General features: G+C 40.8%; 1 protein-coding gene across 2 annotated transcripts in view; it reads left to right on the forward strand.

The window, feature by feature from the left end:
- Positions 1-2073: 2073 nt before the first annotated feature.
- uap1 (UDP-N-acetylglucosamine pyrophosphorylase 1) overlaps positions 2074-21366 on the forward strand; it is a 42041-nt gene continuing 22748 nt past the window's right edge. For both annotated transcript variants that reach the window (XM_080195882.1, XM_080195881.1), the window contains exon 1: positions 2074-2889. In XM_080195882.1, the coding sequence (XP_080052008.1) occupies positions 2604-2889 (286 nt within the window). In that variant the 5' untranslated portion in view covers positions 2074-2603. The remainder of the gene's footprint in view (positions 2890-21366) is intronic.

Here is a 21366-nt window from a genome sequence, read left to right on the forward strand (position 1 = left end):
GCCCTGAATTTATTTGCCTCAGTGTCCTTCCAGGCAAAATCTGGAGACCTTTGTGAGATCTCACAGCCAGTAGCCCATCACTCACAGATGCAATATTCAGATGTGCCCATGAGTTCATTTCATTAAGCCTTGACAATGCCCACCAGGCAGACACAGCCAGAGACTTTTTAAACATTGCAGGATTTCCAAAGGTGCAAGACATAATAGATTGCACACACGCAATAATAAAAATGTCACTGGGGCAGCTAGGGTATTTCTGACCAGAAAAGGCTATCATTCCATCAATGCGCAGTTTGCATATGACCACAGGCAAAGAATAATGCAGGTGTGCACACGCTATTCTGACAGCAGTCATGAAGCCTCTAATCCTTAGACTCTCTCAGGTATCTGAGATGCTATGTGGACCAGAATACTTTGATGATTGCCTTTTAGGCGGTGAAGGATACTCCCAGAGAGATGTATTTTTAAAATATATATATATTTTTATTGAAGAATATTTTGCTTTATACAAATAATTCAACAAACTCTCAAAGATTGGTACAGTACAGCAAGACCATTTTCAAACAAGAACATGGAGGAAGAGAGAAAAAAAATTAAAAACCCAGTTAGTTTGGATGATTCATTGTATCCAGCACCTTCCACCACAAAGTGATAAAAACATATATTGAAGGATAGGGGAAACATCAGGCTAACAGGATATAGCCACAGTTGGCTCAGTAGTACAGTACCAAGCTCACCGGATCACAGAAACGGAGCCACAGTACTTAGAGAAAACCTTTCTGAGCTCAGAACTATTAAGGACCCTATACTTTACAGAATGTATCTGATAGCTCAAAGTAAATAAATCAAAAATACCAATGGTATAAATTCCACAAAGATTTTGTACCAATTCTGAATTGAAGGGGGCTTATCACTTATCCACAAGCAAACAATATTCTTCCATGCTGCAAATATTAGGATTTGATTTATTATTATTGTGTATTAGGATACAGTGAAACGTATGTGTTGTCTATATACTCCATCTCGTCATTGTTTTGAGATCTGACCCACTACGGTGGTATCATCAGCAAACTTGAAAATGGAGTGGAATTTGGCCATACAATCATAGGTATATAAGGAATATAGTAAAGGGCTAAGGACACAGCCTTGTAGGGCACCAGTGTTGAGGATAATCACGGAGGAGGTGTTGTTGCTATGGTCTGTGGATTAGGAAGTCTAGAATTCAGTCACAGAAGGAGGAGCTGAGCCATAGGCCAGAGTTTCGAGATGAGTTTTGTAGGAATAATGGTGTTGAAGGCTGAGCTGTAGTCAATAAATGGGAGTCTTTGTTATCCAGGTGTTCCAGGATTAAGCATAGGGCCAGGGAGATGGCGTCTGCTATGGACCTGTTGCAGCAATAAGGGCAGACTGTAGTAGATCCAAGCAACTTGGGAGACTTGAATTGATCCATGCCAGGACCAACTGTGCCAGGACCAAAAAGAGTTGTCTTTTTAAGTAAGTTCCTAAGTTGCAAGGTTCTAAAAGAGGAATGTTTTGGAATATCCCCAAGTCTCCACACTCTGACACCTGCTCGGGTACACCGAGTGAGAATTTAGCGTGACCAATGTACCAACCAGCACATCTTTCAACTTGTGGGAGGAAACCCATGCAGACACGGCTGGGGGGGGGGGTGGCGGTGTGGGGAGAGGCATACAGATTCTGCACTGAAAGTGACCCAAGCCAATCGATACCCAGATCCCTGGTGCGCTGTGAGGCAGCTGTGCTAACCACTGCGCCACCATGACAACCACACATGCAAGAAACAATACTTTTCACTGTATCCCAATACACTAATAAATCAAATAATTCCGCCTTGGGATCCTTAAGATATTAATTTCAAGTGTAAATGATTAAATTCGTTGGGTGTTTCGCACATAAGTATGTCAGCAGGAACGTGGGTGTGGAGTTTGAGCACTGCCGCTGGGCAATGAGCAGTGAACTCCCTGGAAACGTCCTTGCTCACCGCCGCCCTGTCGACAGGCGGAACCGACTTCGTGCGTTTGCCCCGTGAGGCGGGCCCTGGCCTCGCGCGCACAGCCTGCGGTACCGCCACGTCAGTGAGACTGGCGGGGAGGAATGAGGGAGGGCCGCGCCTTTGCTGTGTGTATTGAGCCGGGAGGAGGAAGGGGCAGCGGCGGCGAGAAGAGGACATGAGAGCGAGAGAGGCGGGGTGGTACAGCCCCATCCGTGTCCATCAACTCCGCGTGGCCTGGCCGGCACCTTTGATGCTGGCTTTAAATACGGGTGTACCCGGACACGGAAAGGCGCGGATATGATCAGTGGGGGCGAGAGTTTTACCTCAGCCTGTTGGAAAAAAATATATATTTGCTTAGTTATAAAATAAAACCGGGCCTACTCACCGTATTGACGGTGCGAAACGAAAAATAAATTCCATTCGGCGTTCAGGAAATCGAATTCAATTTTGAAATTTCAAAATATTATAGGTTTTTAAAAAATTGATCATAACTCGTACTGACTGACTGAAGTTAGCCCGCTGAGCTCGCGCTCGGTTTGAAGGGGGTTTGGAACGCGGGGCTGTTGGTGCGGGCGGCACGCGGCAGGGAATGGACTGGGACCGGGAACTGGCCGACCAGCGCCAGCAGCTGGAGCTGGCCGACCAGGCTCACTTGCTCCGCTTCTGGGACGAGCTGAACGAGGCCGAGCGAGCCGAGCTGCTGGGCGACCTGAGCGGCTGCAACTTCTCCGAGATCATGCAGTTCTTCCACCGGGCCATGCAGATGCCGGCGCCGCTCGAGCAGCAGATGGACGAGCAGATGGAGCCGGTGCCCAGGGAGGTGCAGGGCAGCGTGACCAGAGACCGGGAGCGGCTGCCCGAATGGGAGGCGGAGGGTAAGTCAGAGCACGACTAAATCTGTTTTTATTTTGTGTGTGTATATACATATCCGATTTAACACTTCATTTGGGGGGATGCTCTTTACATCAAGCTGTACCCGTAGACCTCAAATTGGCGGCACACCGTCCTTGGTGATGCTTCCACAGTTGATTAGCCACCTCACTGCACTGGGACATTTCGGATCCTCAAGTTGAGAGTGACAGCTGTAAACCCTTAACACCAACAAAACTGCGTTTCCACAGCCGAGAAAGGCAAATAAAAACTTCTGTGTCCCACCCAGCGTAGGATGCACATGGCTTCATATCACAGTTCTTCAATGGGGTCCAGATCCTACAGTACACTGTGATTTATTTTTGCTGTTCGTTGGTCTTTCAAGCCCTTAATTGTCGATAAGCTCAGTGTGTCTGTCTGTTGAACTACTCAATACTTTCTCCTTCTGTCTTTTATAGAACAACACCTTTTTTGTGTATGTCCATCCTGTTTTAATTGATTAGAAACAGGCACTTGAAGAACGGAAACTCACAATGCATGTGTGGTTGCCAGTGGTCAGGGGCAAAGGGATACTGGAGAACAAAAACAGCAAATTGTAAGGGGAGTCTGACAAGGTTACTCATAGAGAAGAACAGAAACTGGATGACCCTTTTTATCAAAGCTTTGACATAAGGTCATCCAGTCTGGAAACATTAGCTCTGTTCTCTCTCTCTCTCCACAGAAGCTGTCAGGCCTGAGATTTTCAAGCATTTTTTGTTTCAGATTCCAGCGTCCAATACTTTGATTTTAATAAAGTGACACTGCTCGCAAGATTATTACTATGAGCAAGGTGGAAGGCGAGAGAGAGAGATGGAAGCAATGAGATGAATTTACTATGAGGGAATATGGGAGGGGTAGATGTGATTTGGAATTGGTTAAGTGTAGTAAAATGGCAGAGACAATTATTTGATGCAACTTATTTAGAAGCTATTTGTGCTAACAGTGAAGATTCACTGGATTTGAATGAAAAAGTTTTAGAAATACTGTCAAGTAAATTGAAAGAATACATGAATGTTGATCCTTTAGGTGAAGAAGGTGGTAAGTCTTTAGAATCATACTGCGTAAAACAGTAGAGGATAATGTGCATACCACCGCACAAACCTTTAAAGCAATACTGTTGCAATAAATAGAATAATTTGACTGCACATGTTTTGTAGGGCTATGCTAGTCTTTCAGATACAAGACAACTTAATGACATCCATTTTAAAATAGAATGATTCTTGGTTTCATGTTAACACCTGTTGCTTAATTGCCTGTCCCAAATATTTATTCTAAGGTGTGGAGACTTTTAAAAAACATTTAGGCGTAGTTGTTTCTATTTTTTTCTTTTCAGCGCTTTTATTTCTCATCAGAAAAAGCCAGTTCAAATTAACTTGAACTGGCTTTTGATTAGAAATCTAAGTCCAATCACGGTCCCTATATGAGGAACAAACCAGATCCAAGCTGACAAGATTTTGCATCCCATCTTGGGCTCGATCAAACAAGATGCATGCTGACAGGATGAGGCATTGTACCCCCTCCTGGGCTTCATCTAATGCTTCATCTTAGCCAAAAGGCTGAGGTGGCTTTGAGAAATTGCATCTGGAAAGGCTTTGGTTTAACCTTTTTGGCTATCCTCGCCTGATTACAAAGAACAATACAGCACAAGAAACAGGCCCTTTTGCCCTCCAAGCCTGTGCTGCTCATAGGTCCAACTAGACCATTCGTTTGTATCCCTCCATTCCCAGTCTGTTCATGTGGCTATCCAGGTAAGTCTTAAACGATCCCAGCATGTATGCCTCCAATGGCATGATGCCTTACAGACATCATGTCAGGAAACAAATCATTCAGATGATTAAGATGTGCTACTGAACTTGGAGGTTGTTAATAATCCAGACTAAACACAAGGAATCATTGATATTGTGGTAAGTGTCAATGATCATGATGTCCTGTAGTTTTTTTAAAAATTCCATGCTAAAAGATTGGTTGCATTGAGGATACACTAAAATATTTGTATAATGATTTAGAATTGGGTTAATAAAACAGCGAATTACATTTATTATGGAACAATTTTTGAATTTTACATTTGCATTACTGCAATAAATGAGATTGAATTTATAAGACTGTGTGCAGTAATCTTCAAGTGATGGTTAACTCGCTTTGAATGCTAGAACAAAGTGGGAAAGTAGATACAAAAACAAACGAATGACGAGATGTAGGGAGAATAGTTAAGTGGCAGTTTTCAGCAATTCTGGGGTCAAGTAATTAACAGGGTCAGACAACATTTGAAACATTGTTCATTATGGTTACTGAAACATCTGTGTGCTTTGGAGAGAATGCAATGAATTGCATACATTCGAGAGGAGAGCAAAATACCATAGACATTGGAAATGTAAAACAAAAACAAATTGCTGTATGTAGATATAGGTTAGTTAGGATTTATGGAAGGAGCACAGTTAATGGTTTGGTTAAAGTACAAGTGAACATTAAGAAGGATTGAGAGAAAGGATGTGTAAATAGCCAAGAAAGTATGCATGGGGAAATGAGAGAGATGGAAAACTTAATTAATATCCGTTTGAAAATGATATAACTGATACTGAAGTTATTGACGTCAGTGCTTGGCCTGAGGGTTGCAGAATGCCCAGAAAAAAAATGAAATATTGTTCTTGAAGCTGGTTGTGTTGGCAGCAACTCTATTCAAGGACCCGGATCAGAAAAGGTGGGGGTTATAAAGTGAGGAACCATAGAGTCACACCTAATACTCTGTTTATCTGCATTTGTGTTATCGAGAAGATAACACAATCTTTGACAGCAGGGTGTCACAGAGGTTAGTACAGCTGCATCATACCCAGGGACTCTGGTTCAATTCCAGCCTTGGGTAATTGTCTATGTGAAATTTGCACGTTCATCCTGTGGCTGCATGGGTTTCTTCCTGGGTGGTCTAGTTTCCTCCCACAGTCCAAGCAGAGATTGGCCATTGTGAATGCATGCGGTTTCAGGGATAGGAGAGGACCTGGGTACAATGCTGAAGTGTGGCTTCTCGCTCTAGAATGTCTAACAAGGGGAAACATCCGCTCTACATCTACCCTGTCAATCCCCTTTATTATCTTGTATACCTTAATTTGATTCTATTTATTATTGTCACATATTAGTATACAGTGAAAAGCATTATTTCTTGTGTGTTATAAGACAAAGCATACTTTACGAAGGGAGAAAATGCAGAGTACAGTGTTACAGTCATAGTTAGGGTGTTGAGAAAGATTAACTTAATGCAAGGTAGATCCATTCAAAAGTCTGGTAACAGGGAAGAAGCTGTTTTTTGAGTCGGTTGGTACGTGATCTCAAACTTTTGTATCTTTATCCCAATGGAAGAAAGTGGACAAGAGTATGTCTGGAGTGCGTGGGATCCTTGACTATGCTGGCTACTTTTCCAAAGCAGCAGGAAGCGTAGACAGTGTCAGTGGTTGGGAGGTTGGTTTGAGTGATGCACTAGGCTTCATTGACTCTTTGTAGTTTATTGCGGTCTTGAGCAGAGCAGGAGCCATACCAAGCTGTGATACAACCAGAAAAAATGCTTTCTATGGTGCTTCTGTAGAAGTTGGTGAGAATTGTACAGGCATGTGAAATTTCTTTAATCATCTGAGAAAGTAGAAATGTTGGTGGGCTTCTACATGAAGGGGCCAGGACAGGTTGTTGGTGATCTGGACACCAAAAACATGAAGCTCTCGACCATTTCTACTTCATCCCCATTGTAGACAGGGACAGGGACATGTCCTCCACAACGTTTTCTAGATATCCTCTCACTCTTCTAAACTCCAGTGAGAATAGGCTTAAACTGTTCCATCTCTTTTCATAAGACAAGTCCATCATTCCTGGAAACAAGATAATAAACGTTCTTTGAACTGCCTCTAATGCATTTACATCTTCCTCAAGTAAAGGGACAAAAATTCTGCGCAGTACACCAGATGCAGTCTCCCCAGTGCTCTATACAGTTGCAATGGTACTTCTCTACTCTTGCACTTTATTCCATTAGCAATGAATGCCAAAATTCCATTTACCTTCCTTATTACCTGCTGCAGCTGCATACTATCTTTCTGTGGTTTGTGCATGAGGGCAACCAGATCCCATTGCGCTGAAGAATTTTGAAGTTTCTCTCTCTTTGTATAATTTGCCTTTTTATTTCTCCGACGAAAATGGGTAACCTCACACTTTTCCATCTTAAATTCCATCCACCAGATTCTGGCCCACTCACCTAATCCAGCCATATCCATTTGTAAATCTCTCATTTCCTCATTACAACTTGCTTTCCCACCTAGTTTAATGTTGTCTTCAAATTGGTTATAGTATGTTCTACCCCTGCATTCAAGTCATTAATGTTGATCACAAATAGTTGGTGCCCAAGAACCAAATGCTGTAATGCACCGTTAGTTACAGCTTTCCAACAAGAAAAGGACCCATTTATCCTTATTCTTCACTTTCATTTGGTCAGCTAATCTTCTGTCCAAGCTAATTTATAATCCTCAATCTGTGGGATTTTACCTTGTGTATTAATCTTTTATGTGGTGCCTTCTCAAATGCCTTCAGGAACTCCAGATACACTACATCCACAGGACCCCATTATCACTTGCTTGTTAAATCTTCGAAGGACTCCAGCAAATTAGTCAAACACAATTTACCTTAAATAAAACAATGCTAGCTCTAATGGATTGTATTTTGACTTTCCAAATGTCCAGTTACTACTTGCTTAATAATGGATGCCAACAATTTCCAAATAATGACAAACATTAAACTAATTGATCTGTTTTCCTACACTCTGCTTTTCTCCCATTTTGAACAGGAGCTTTACATTAGCCTTTTTCCTATCCACTAGAACTGTTCCAGAATCAGGAAATTTGGAATATTATAACCAATACTCCCACTATCTCTAATGCCACTTGCCGGAATAATGTAGGGGGGAGTTATACGATAAAGGGTAAGCCCATTAGGAGTATAGAGTCGCAGCGAGATCTGGGGGTGCAAGTGCACAAGTCTTTGAAGGTGGCAGTACAAATGGAGAAGGTTGTGAAGAAAGCCTATTGTATGTTAGCCTTTATAGGAAGGGGTATAGAATATAAGAGCTGGAGTCTAATGTTGCAGTTGTATAGAACGTTGGTTAGGCCGCATTTAGAAAAAAATAAAAGGTACTACCGGAAGGACGTGGAGACTCTGGAGAGAGTACAGGGGAGGTTTACCAGGATGTTGCCTGGTATGGAAGGACTGGGTTATGAGGAAAGATTGAACAAATTGGGGCTGTTTTCCCTTGAAAGACGGCAACTGAGGGGGGATCTAATAGAGGTATATAAGATTTATGAAGGGTATAGATAGGAAATAGCTTACCTCTGTTTACTCTATGTTAGAAACACACAGTACGAGGAGCCATGGGCTTAAGGGGAGGGGGGAGAGGTATAACACAGATATTAGAGGGAGGTTTTTCACATAGAGGGTAATGGGGGTATGGAATGCTCTGCCAAGTAAGGTGGTGGAGGCAAGCACGCTAGAGTTGCTTAAGAGTAACTTAGACAGGCACATGAGTGGGTTGGAGATGGGTGGATATAGGAGATTGTTTTAAATAAGGTTCATTAGCATTGGGGCGTCCCTGGTAAGGTAAATGGATATGGTATGATAATAATGTTTTTTCTCTTTTCATTCACAGGTTTTAAGTCAGTCCACCTTGTTGTCCAACGAGGGGCATACACGCGATGGGTCGTACTTGGGCTGCTCTTGATTGTTCGAGATTGGCCTAGTGCTTCATGTTGTTGGTGTGTGCTTAAACTGGACCAGATGCTGGGCAAGACGACAGCTCAGTGACTATCACTGTTTGCTGTGCAGACACATGGATTTGGGCCAGTGTCTGTGGGAGTTTGCGCATTCTCCCCGTGCTTGCGTGGGTTTTCTCTGGGTGCTCCGGTTTCCTCCCACACCCCAAAGATATGCTATTAGGCTGATTGGCAGTAATAAATTGTCCCGAAATTAGTTTCCCTCAATGTGGATGGCCATAAAACAATAGATAAGGGTCATGGGTGGAGGGGGGGACTGGTAGTGTTAAATTGGCGGCGTGGGCTCGTTGGGCCAAAGGGCCTGTTTCCTAGGCTGTTTTTGTTCTTTGTTCTTTCTTTGTTCTTTAAGAGTCAAGAATGTAGGCCATCTGGCCCTCAGGACTTGTCTGCCTTTAATCCCAAAAGCTTGTTCAGTACTTTTTCCCTAGTGATGGTGATTGTTTTCTTTTTGAGTTCCTCCTTTTCAGCAACCAAGGCAAAATATTGATTTAGTGTCTTTGCCTTTTCTGTGTTCCACATTAACTCAGTTTCATCCTCTAAGTGGCCAACGTTGACTTTAGCAACTCTCTTCCTTTTTAAATACTTAAAGAATCTTCTGCTTTCCATTTTTATATTTAGCACTAGGATTCTTTCATGATTTACCATTGCTTTTTTTTATTTTTTTAGTAACCTTCTGTTGGTCTTTAAAAGTTTCCCTATCTGCCAGCCTGCCACTGACCTTCGCGGTATGCTGTGCCTTAGTTTTTGCCTTTGTTATTTTTAACTAGACTGAAATTTTAATTGTAAAGTTCCTGCACTATTTGTTTATCCAAAATCACTTAGTGACACTTAGCAAGATCAAAACACAGTAGTGCATGAATATACACAAATATACAAGCTGAAAGTACAGTGATTTTGCTGGAAATTAGGTCACAAGCACTGTTACTTTTTATACAAATTAGTTGTAAAAAGGTCTCTATGCTTAAAGATAACCTGAATTTGGATATGGCCCAAACTTTGCATAAAATCACGTTCCTTTACTAAGACCTGTTAACCAGTGTAAAAACGAAATATAAACATCCTTGCGTGTAATTTTTTTAAAAATTGAATTGGTTTCAAAAATGAGTAACATTTATCTCAGTTGCAGTAGGACAACTGTGCCGTTGCAAAAAAAATTCTGTAAAATAACTACTTTATAAGTTTGAACCCAGTTCAGTATGACTAGCTATGACTTCTTCACTGAATCATTGAATTTTGCATGTATGCAGCTATTGTCCACTGTAAATTTGAGGTAGCAAAGACAGGAAATGCTGGAAACATTTAGCAACATCTGTGGAAAGAATGGCTGATTTAATATTTCACATTTGGCTTGAACTAAATTGACGTAAGTGTTCCAGCTTCGTGTGGAAGTGCTGCCATGAATATCACAAATCCAGTTGATCAGTTAGATGTATATTTAAATGATTATCTTTAGAAAAGTCTTTCTTGTAACACTTCATGGAAGTGGTGTTCAATCAACATCTTGTACAGTAATGCCAGTCATGTTGAATCAATTGTCTCACCATTGCTCTGCAAAGGAACTTTAAATGTTCATTAATTTCTATCTGAATCAGTATCACCAGAGCAGATTTAGTCAGTATATCACTTTGTCATTTGTAGGAGCTTGCTGTGCATAAATTGACTCTCTTCCACATTACCACAGTAACTGTACTTCATTGGCTGTAAAGTGTTTTGGAACATCTTGAGTTTGTGAATGCAGTATACAGTGGTTAGTACTGCTGCCTCACAACGCCAGGACCCAGGTTCAATTTAGGCCTTGGGTCACTATTTATGTGGAGCCTGCATGGGTTTCCTCAGGATGCTCTGGTTTTCTCCCAAAGGCCAAAGATGTGCAGGCAGGGGACTAGCAGGGTAAATATGTGGGGCTACGGGAATAGGCCTGGGTGGTATTCTGGTCGGTGCAGATTCAATTGGCCAAATGACTTCCTCCTGCACAGTAGGGATACTATTGTAATTTTTTTTATAAACTTGGTTAGTTGAGCAATATTAACTTTTCTCAACAGTCCATGTTTTGTGCAGTCACAAGAATGTTACAATCCAAAATGAAGTGAAATATATAATTGGTTTGCCTAATAATCTAGATTTAATCACTTTGTGCAAAAAATATTGTTTGATTTATTGAACAAAATCATGCTTCCCACGTTGTTATTGATAAGCATAAGATGATCACTAAATGATAGATTTTGCTTTCCGAATCAAGTAATTGATCAGTTATTGAAGTTGCTTCAGACAAAAAGCTGAAAGTAACATCTGTTTAAGTCAATATTTACATAACTCATGAAACAACACTATTGTTCTGCAAAAATGAACCATAGTGTTACACTGATTCTATTCCAACTAACATTATCATACAACAGTGAGCTTGTTTCTCGCTGTTACCTACGTCTCCATTAGAACCCGACCAAACACCCTCCTGCAGTTGAGCACGGTTATCTTAATCTGAAAGGACAATCAAGAAGAATTATTGACTAGCCTTTCAGATTTGTTTCAGATTTAAAGTGTTGAAATTAGATTAGATGTATCTGGTTTCTACCACAACAATTCAAGTTTAATAATTTTAATTATAATTTATTATTATAATTATAATTTAATTATTATAATTTTAATTTGGGCGCCGTACTTATGCAAGGATATTTTGGCCTTGGAGGGAGTGCAGAGGAGGTTTACTAGGCTGATGCCGGAATTGAGGGGGTTGAGCTATGAGGAGAGGCTGAATAAACTAGGCTTGTACTCGTTAGAGTTTAGAAGAATGAGGGGAGATCTCATTGAGACGTATAAGATGATGAATGGGATGGATAGGATAGAGGTGGAGAGACCCTTCCTGCTCAGAAAGGACAGTAGGACTAGGGGGCACAGCCTCAAGATAAAAGGGGGGGGGGGGTTTAGAACGGAGTTGAGGAAGAACTTCTTCACTCAAAGGGTGGTGAATCTCTGGAATTCTCTGCCCGTTGAAGTGGTGGAGGCTGCCTCGCTAAATATTTTTAAGACGCGGGTTGATGGGTTTTTGATAAGCGAGAGGATTAAGGGTTATGGGGAGAGGGCGGGAATGTGGAACTGAGCCACGACAGATCAGCCATGATCTTATTGAATAGCGGGGCAGGCTCGAAGGGCTAGATGGCCTACTCCTGCTCCTATTCCTTATGTTCTTAATTACGTTTCAGAACTATTATATATGAAAAAGCAAACTGATGACCAGGTGTCACAAGCAATATTTCCAGCTTAAAATATTCCCAAGTGCTTTTAATTTTTGAGTAAAATTATGAGAGCAAGTGAAGCCCACTGATCCCTAATTACTATACTGTACTGTTAAGTGAAACTGGCCAGAGCAGTATTGCTGTGAATCTTTGTGGTCCTGTTCCAGACACAAGTGTGAAATTGTCTGACTCAATATGCAAAATAAATAGCTGTAGCCTGCATGGGGTAAATAAGCTGTTGACAGTACCTCTTGTCAGTGTAATGCTGATTCATTTCTTTACAAAATTAATGCTTCCCCAAGGTGCTTCAGTAGAACATTATCAGACAAATTGAGTCACATCCAGAGGTATTAAGACCATTGTTCCCCCTGAATTTCTATGTGGCTTGTTTATTTCAATGCATAGTACTTTAAAATTTTTTGCATGGCCTTGCACACATAGTTTCTTATTGGGTGCAAATGGTCTAAACAGCCACGCAGGTGCACAGCTGAGCGGAAACATTGATCACGTATAGGCGACCAAAAATTTGTCAAGTAATTTAAACAGAGGAAGTGAAGGGATATATACGATTTACTAATATTTGAAGAAACTCCTAATCCTGATGAATGTCCTACTGGAGAGAGAAATTAGTCTACATATCTTAATACATAGTTAATAAGTTCCATTTCAATAATTTATTGTTCAGAGAAATGGTATTTGACTTCAGAATGTGCAACCACTCCTTTGTGCAAGTTCTATTAACTTCATTAGCCAGATTGATCAAGCTGTATTTGCTACATTTTAGAATTTTGAGCATTAACATTTGCTGGAAGAACTTGTTCCAAGTAGTGAAGATGTTGTGGTTATCTTGTTAAAAGCTGCCATTTTTCAGAAAATTATGTTTAACATAATGCTCTTACAAAGTACAGAATATATCCAATTTTAGTTGCCTAATCAGTATAAAACTGGTTTTCAGTTGCTATTACATAATTATTTTCAAATGAGGCATTACATATTTCTGGGTTTTTGTACTATCTTTCCCCTTGTGCTTAGTGTAACCGGTCACTTGCAAAAGTAGATCCTGTTTCTGTCATGAACTCGGATGTGCCTTTTCTTCCCAATACCCTGGTAGATCCAATAACTTAGCTGTCAACTATCACACTGGCATTTTCCGAATACAATAAAATATCAAGGGATATGGGGATAGAGCAGGATAGTGGAGTTTCAGAAGATCAACTAAAATCTTGTTAAATGGAGAACTCAAGGCATCATGAGGCCCACTACTCCTGCTTTATGTTGTCAAACAAAGGTAGACAAAGAGCAGTTTGACAAAATGTTTTAATTAAAAATACATAATGCAATCACCTTGATCAAAAGCAATAAAGACTTCTCCTATGCTAACTTCCAATCTCCAATAATGTACAAGTCTGACTCAATCTCATTGAAACTTAAAATTCTTAAAGGACTTGACGTGATAGATACTGGGAGGATGTTACCCCTGGCTGGTAAGTATAAAGATAAGGTTTCAGATTAAGCAGTCAAACGATCGAGACTGAGGTGAAGAGAAGTTTTGTCATTCAGAATTGTGAACGAGATCTGTGGATGCTCAGTTGTTGAGCATATTCAATCAGAGCTCAGTCAAAGTTAAAGTTTATTTATTAGTCACAAATAGGCTTACATTAACACCGCAATGAAGTTACTTTGAAAATCCCCTAGTCCCCACACTCCGGCGCCTGTTTGGGTACACACAGAATTTAGCATGGCCAGTCCACCTAACCTGCACATCTTTGAACTGTGGGAGGAAACCAGAGCACTGGGAGGAAACCCACGCAGAAGTGGGAAGAATGTGCAAACTACACATAGACGGTACCCAAGCAGGGAATTGAACCTGGTCCCTGATGCTGTGAGGCAGCACTCCCAATCACTGTGCATACATGCTGCTCCAAAAAATTTCAAGCCAGCCAGGAGTCGAACCTGGAATCTTCTGATCCGTAGTCAGACACACTATCGATTGCATCATTAGCCCGGCACATGGATCTATGGATATAAAGGGAAAATGGAAATAGTGTGAGATATAGCTGAGGTAGAAGATCAACCATGATTTTATTAAATGGCACACCAGGCTCAACAGGCCAAATTGTCTCCTCCTAACTTATTATAATCAAATGCATGGCTGGTCTCTAGTTTTGCCGCAGAATCTTCTGGGTAGGTCTGTGTCCCTGACAGCTTTAGATTGCTTGATTGAGCTGAGGAATTTGGGGACCCTAGCTGCAAAGCTCTCCATCAAAGGACAACAAAAAAATAGTAATCACAAACTGACTACGCTGAAGGCTGTCAGTCAAATCTGTTCTACCAAAAAGACTGTAAGGATATCAATTGTATTCGAGTTTTAAACTGAATAATTTAATTCCATGTTAATCTTTTTGTAATATTTCAATCAGCTGGTCGTTATGAGAAATTATCACTTTTCATTCATCACACCTTTTACAAATCATCAACAATTTTCAGGGAAAAGTATACGAAAGAGAAACTTGTCATCAAACCTAATCCTTAAGTTTTCTATTAAGTGGGTTAAAATAAAATTGCCTTAGTTTACTTTTATTTTGAGAACCACTAAATAGCTAACATTAAAAAAAAGGTTACTGCATAGGCAATCCCTAAATAGAATTGGAAAGTATGCTGGGCATGACTTTCAAGAAGTCACCTCACTCTGGTGCCATCTCCTATTTAGGATGCATTACACAGGAATTCCTTGAGTAGCGCCCAGAAAGGGACAGATGAAATGCCATGTTAGCACCTAAATATTATAATGGTGCAAACATTTTGAAAGAATGCCATAGAAGATTAGAGCAGGGTTAAGTTGGTATCCTTCAAATGAGAACTTTTTTCCCCCATAAAGATATTGGTGTATTGATAATGTTTTTCTAACATGAGTCAACGATTTGTGAACATCTTCACAATGTATCTTTCTACATCGATTGCTAATAATTTGTTACATAGGCAGAGGACTCCAGTTTGCCATATAGTATTGCATGTTAAAGTAAACAAAATTCTTCTGAAAAGGCAGGCATTTGTAAAGCAAGTTGGTGTACTGAAATGAATTATTCATTCATCAAAATAGTTTTTGGTCAAAGTCCAAGCCAGACATAATGTTGAAATTCTCCTCTGCCTGTTGGGTAAAGTCTTTTTCAGTAAATGTTCATTCCCAGTGGATACAGGCTTACAGAGCACAATTGTAAATTCAATTCATGTTCGGTTTAAAAATGTATTCAATATTTGGTTTCATACTCCATAACTATAGTTCTTTGTCAACTTTTGGAAGCTTCCAAACTGCATTTATCAAGACGAAATAGTGACATTATATGGAGCTCCTATGAATTCTGTGCTGCACTTCAGGCCAAAATCTTAGAATAAGATCATCTTTGGAACATTTGACTGTTGGCTGTTGTAGTTGTTTATGTTTTATATTTGCCAGAGGCATATTAGATTCAAGGAATTGATGGATGTCATTAAACTTGAGTGGTGGTAGGGTATATTTCAGAGGGAGAAAGGAACTCAGCAAGTAATTCAAAAGCAATTCAAGAAGTCTGCTGGATTTTCAACTGACTTATGGTTAATTTTATGACTATATCAGCCAGAATTGGCTGCAAATACTGTTAAAATGGCGTAGAAATACTGGAGCGGCACAGTGTGGTTTGCCCTGTTAGAATTTTCCCCCTTGGAAATTGCTGGAAACGCAATGTGGTATGGTAAAGGTAACAGAGCATTTGGGACCTTGGTTAATGATGGAAGCTCCTGAACCAATGAGATGTAAGGATTGAGAAAGAAACTTGGATGACAGAGAAGGAAATAGAGTAACTTAGAATCATGCTGGGTACAGAAAGAAATTGGAATAATGAAAAGGGACAAAAGTGTGTAAGAAAATATTAACTTGGGTCTTTACTCCTCTTCTTTGGAGTAGTGCTTTTGCAGGAACTTAAATCTTATTTAAAAACAAAGTGCTTGCAGTGACTAAAAACATACATACAAACATGCATTAAGAGCAGGAGTAAGCCACACAACTCCTCTACTCTTCTCCACTATTCAATAAGATTATGGCTAATCTGATTGTAACTTCAGCCTCGCATTCCTGCTTACCACTGCTAACTTTTCACCCCCTTGTTAATCAAAAATCTATGTAGCTCTGCCTTAAAAATAGTCAAAGATTTGCTTCCACCGCCATTTAAGGAAGAAAGTTCGAAAAACTGATTACTCTCTGAGAAATGTATCCTCATCTGTCTAAATGGGTGGCTCCTTATCTTTAAACTAGTGACCTTCTAACCCTAGATTCTCCCACAATAGGGAACATCTACCTTGTCGAATCCCTAAGGAACTTTTCTGTTTGAATCAAATCACCTTTTAATCTAACTTTAGTGGATACAAACCTAATCTGTCCATCCTGTCCTTGTCAAACAATCTGCCCATCCAGGTGTTGGGCTAGTAAACCTCTGAACTGCTTCCAATGCATTTACATCCTTCACTGAAGCTTAAAAATAGCCCTCAACTTCTGCAGTGGTTAATTAGCAAAATGTGTAAATGCAGGAATTCCATGAAATTCAAGGTGTCTGACAGCCAACTATCATTTGCTTCATGAAAACAGGAGTGTGACTCAAATTGCCTATCAGTTGTAAACTAATGTTTCCTTCCCACAAATTACTGACTGATTTATACAACAGCAGCACATCATTAATGGTTCCTGTATGAATTCTGATTTGCTCTATCTTTTATTCCAGTTATAAGACCATAAAGACATAGGAGCAGAATTAGGCAACTCAGCCCATTGAGTCTGCTCCGCTATTTAATCATAGCTGATATTTTTCTCATCCCCATTCTCCTACCTTTTTCCCCATAACCCCTGATTCCCTTATTAATCAAGAACTTATCTATCTCTGTTAATAATACAACTTGGCTACTAACTTAAAACGCAAGTCAGAATCTTGCAATAAGTCTATTCCAATACAGAATTGCAAAAGGAAAGCTACAGGCTGGAGATTGGTTTAATATTTAATTACAAATAATGACTTTTTTTTTACTGTCAGAAACAGTAAAGGTACCGGGAGATATGGGAGGAAATGCCCTACACTAATATTCCAAACTTAATGGAACGGAAGTCCAGGTCAAACTCTTATTATTCAACCCTGGACTCTTGTTCTTAAAGCAAATGATACCTTTCACTAAATGCAACTCCCAGCTCCTGCAATTTAGGAACCAAAAATTGAAACACAAAATACTGGAAATACTCTGGTATGGTAGCATGTGGAGAGGGAAACAATGCTGATGTTTCCAGTCAAATCTGATTCTTTATATACTTCAGTCACCAAAATAGAGAGATTAATGAGCCATTAAAGCTGGCTGGATTGTTTTGTGGAATGTATGGTGTGTTTCCCTGTTAGCCAAGTCATCAGTGCCTTTTGTGAGGGCACTTTATATAATTTGACAGGTACAAAACAATAATTCCAGCAGCGGAATGTTGGCCTTTATTTTAAAAGGGCTGGTGGATAAAGGATTGGATGTTCTCTAAGCTCCACTTGCACTGCTGTGCTCTGTTCTGGGGACTGCACCTTATGACATTGGAAAAGGCCAAGTGGAGAATCACCAGAATTAGAGTAAGCTTGAAAGGTTTCGATGACAGAAGGGGTTGAATAAAAAAGGTTTGTGATCCCTTAATTGTAGAAGGTAGTGTGATCTAATTCAGGTGTTTATGTTTTGCAAAGATTAGCACTTGTTTCATCTTACCTAACTGGATCACCTTGCATTTCCTTTGTGAACAAAGAACAAATAAAATTACAGCACAGGAACAGGTCCTTTGGCTCTCCAATCCTGCACCGACCATGCTGCCCGACTGAACTAAAACCTGCTACCCTTCCGTGAACCATGTCCCGCTATTCCCATCTTACTTGTGTTTGTCAAGACACCCCTTAAAAGTTATTATTGTATCTGCTTCCCCTACCTCCACTTTCCCCAGCAGCGAGTTCCAGGCACCCACCACCTCCTTTTAAAACTTGCCTCTCACACCTTAAACCTATACCCCCTAGTAATTGACTCTTCCACCCTAGGAAAAAGCTTCTGCATACCCAGTCTGCCCTTGCCTGTCTTAATTTTGTAGACTTCTATCAGGTCACCCCTCAACCTCCATCATTTCAGTGAGAACAAACCAAGTTTCTGCAACCTCTCCTCATAGTTAATGCTCTCCATATCAGGCAACATCCTGGTAAATCTTTTCTGTACCTTCTCCAAAACGTCCACATCTTTCTGGTAGTGTGGCGACCAGAATTGAACACTATATTCCAAGTGCGGTGTAACTAAGTTTCTAAAGCTGCAACATGACTTGCCACTTTTTAAATACAGTGCCCTGGCTGATGAAGGTAAGCATGCCATATGCCTTTTTGACTGCCTACTCCACCTGAGTTTCCACTTTGTGACCTGTGTACCTGTACACCTAGATCTCTCTGCCTATCAATACTCTTAATGGTTTTGCCATTTACTGTATATTTCCTATTTGTGTTAGACCTTCCAAAGTGCAGTACCTAACATTTGGGTTTGAGCTTCTATCTCTTTGCTGATGTGGATGCTTTCCAAATTGCATCAGTGTATTTGATCTCTTTTACAATTAAGACCATAAACAGCATAAGTAGGCCATTTGGCCCATCGAGTCTGCTCCACTATTCCAATGAGATCGTGACTAATCTGATATGATCCCCAACTCCTACTTTCCCGCTTTAACCCCATAATCCTTGATTCCCTTACTGATTATAAATCTATCTCAACCTTGAACATCTTTAATGAACCAGCCACTTTAGCTTGCTGCAGTAAAGAATTCCACAGATTCACTACCCCCAAGAGATGAAATTCCTCCTCAACTCTAAAATGGATGACCCCTTTTTCTGAGACTATGTCCTCTGAACTCTCCTGCAAGAGGAAACAACCTCACGGCATCTACCTTGCCAAGCCCTTGAAAATCCTACGTCTCAATAAAGTCACCTCTCCATTTTTTCTAAATGCCAGTGAGTACATGGTGAATTTGCACAGGACAACTTCTTCGTGATTCTGTTCATAATGGTACAAATACGGAACATGGTGGACAGAGTACCTCTCGTCATCCAATACTTCCCCGGAGTGGAGAAGCTACAACATCTTCTCTGGAGCTTTCAGCATGTCATTGATGAAGCCGAACGTCTCGCCGTGGCCATCCCCACACCCCCACTTCTTGCCTTCAAACAACCACACAACCTCAAACCGACCATTGTCTACAGCAAATTACCCAGCCTTCAGGAGAACAATGACCAAGCCTGCCACAGCAATCTCTACAAGACGTGCCGGATCATCGACACGGATGCCATCATCTCGCGTGAGAACACCATCCACCAGGTACACGGTACATACACTTGCAACTTCGCCAATGTTGTCTACCTGATACGCCGCAGGAAAGGATATCCCAAGGCATGGTACACTGGGGAGACCATGCAGGCGCTACAGCAACAGATGAATGAACACCACTTGACAATTACCAGGCAAGAGTTGGGGAACACTTCAGCAGTCACGGGCATTCGGCCTGTGATCTTCGGGTAAACGTTCTCCAAGGCAGCCTTCACGACATGCGACAATGCAGAGTCACTGAGCAGAGACTGATAGCCAAGTTCTGCACGTGAGGACAGCCACAACCAGGATCTTGGATTCATGTCACTATCTGTAATAAACCCCCGCCCCCCACCTCCCGCCCCACAACTTGCCTGGGCTTGCAAAATCACATTAACTGTCCTGGCTGGAGACAATATCCATCTCTTTAACCTCTGCTTAATCCTCTCTCCACTCACATTGTCTGTACCTTTTAAGACTTGATTACCTGTGAAGACTCACATTCCAACCATTATTTTGTAAATTGAGTTTGTGTCTTTATATGCCCTGTTTATGAATTGATATCCCACCCACCTGATGAAGGAGCAGCACTCTGAAAGCTAGTGGCTTGTGCTACCAAATAAACATGTTGGACTCTAACCTGGTCTTGTGAAACTTCTTACTGTGTCTACACCAGTCCAATGCTGGCATCTTCACGTATTGGTCCTAGCAGAGTCACTACAATCTTTTCAAAGGCTTCTTCCTTAGTGCCGTGCAGAGAAGCACAATCTTCTCTGTGCTTCAGATGGCATTCCAATTACCTGTCTAGCATCATTCGTAAATATGATAACATGAACGTTGCAGTCAGCTGCAATTAAACAGTGTTTGCATTCATTGCACATGCAGCTACCCATGAAATAACATGACTGAAAAATATTAGAGGGGATTTTAACTACCTCCACACACTGGAATTAGGGCCAGTTGAAATTGATGGTGATTTGCCCCAGCTTCCTATCCTAACCTGCAGTTTTCAGTTGCAGGCGTCAAGGATATCTGCCAAAAGATCATTTTCTGATGAAATCATTTGGGCCCAATCACCATTTTAATATTTACCCTTAGTAAGGATGAGGTTGCATCTTTTCAGACAGGCTGAAGCTTGGGAAAACAGGAGAAATGGACATTTTCCCACTTTGGGTTAAAATTTCTAATCCTTCCGCAGCCTTTACCGTATCTAGCCAAATGTCCTTATTCTCTGACACTTGATTACTAATAGTCATAGAGGTTTACAGCATAGAAACAGGCCCTTCAGTCCAACTTGTCCATGTCATTTTTTTTAAACCCCTTAGCTAATCCCAATTGCCTGCATTTGGCCCATATCCGTCTAGACCCATTTTACCCATATAACTGTCTAAATACCTTTTAAAGGACAAAATTGTACCGCCTCTACTACTACCTCTGACAGCTTTTCCAGACAATCACCACCCTCTTGTGAAAAATGTTTCCCCTCTGGACACTTGTATCTCTTCCCTCTCACCTTAAACCTATGTCTTCTAGTTTTAGATTCCCCTACTTTTGGGAAAAGATATCGACGATCTAGCTGATCTATGCCTCTCGTTATTTTGTAGACCTCTATAAGATCACTCCTCGGCCTTCTACGCTCCAGAGGGAAAATCTCAGTTTGTCCTGCCTTTCCTTATAACTCAAACCATCAAGTCCCGGTCGCATCCTAGTAAATCTTTTCTACGCTCTTTCTAATCTAATAATATCCTTCCTATAATAGGGTGACCAGAACTGTACACAGTATTCCAAGTGTGGCCTTACCAATGTCTTGTACAACTTCAACAAGACATCCCAATTCCTGTATGCTGTTTGTTCTTTAATGCTTTCATTTGTTTCAGCCACTATACTGCTGCATTTGTAATTTTCTCACAAAACTAGTTTTGGTTTGCAATACCAAAATCCTTACTTTTTAAAACAAACTCTGATTTCCCCTTGCTCTGTTACACTATCAGTTTTCTTTTTGCTGCTTTGATACTGGTTTCATGTTCTGAGTTATTTTTTA

The sequence above is a fragment of the Carcharhinus amblyrhynchos genome, chromosome 9 (assembly GCF_965287045.1).
Source record: "Carcharhinus amblyrhynchos chromosome 9, sCarAmb.v2.hapA, whole genome shotgun sequence".
Taxonomy (NCBI): domain Eukaryota; kingdom Metazoa; phylum Chordata; class Chondrichthyes; order Carcharhiniformes; family Carcharhinidae; genus Carcharhinus; species Carcharhinus amblyrhynchos.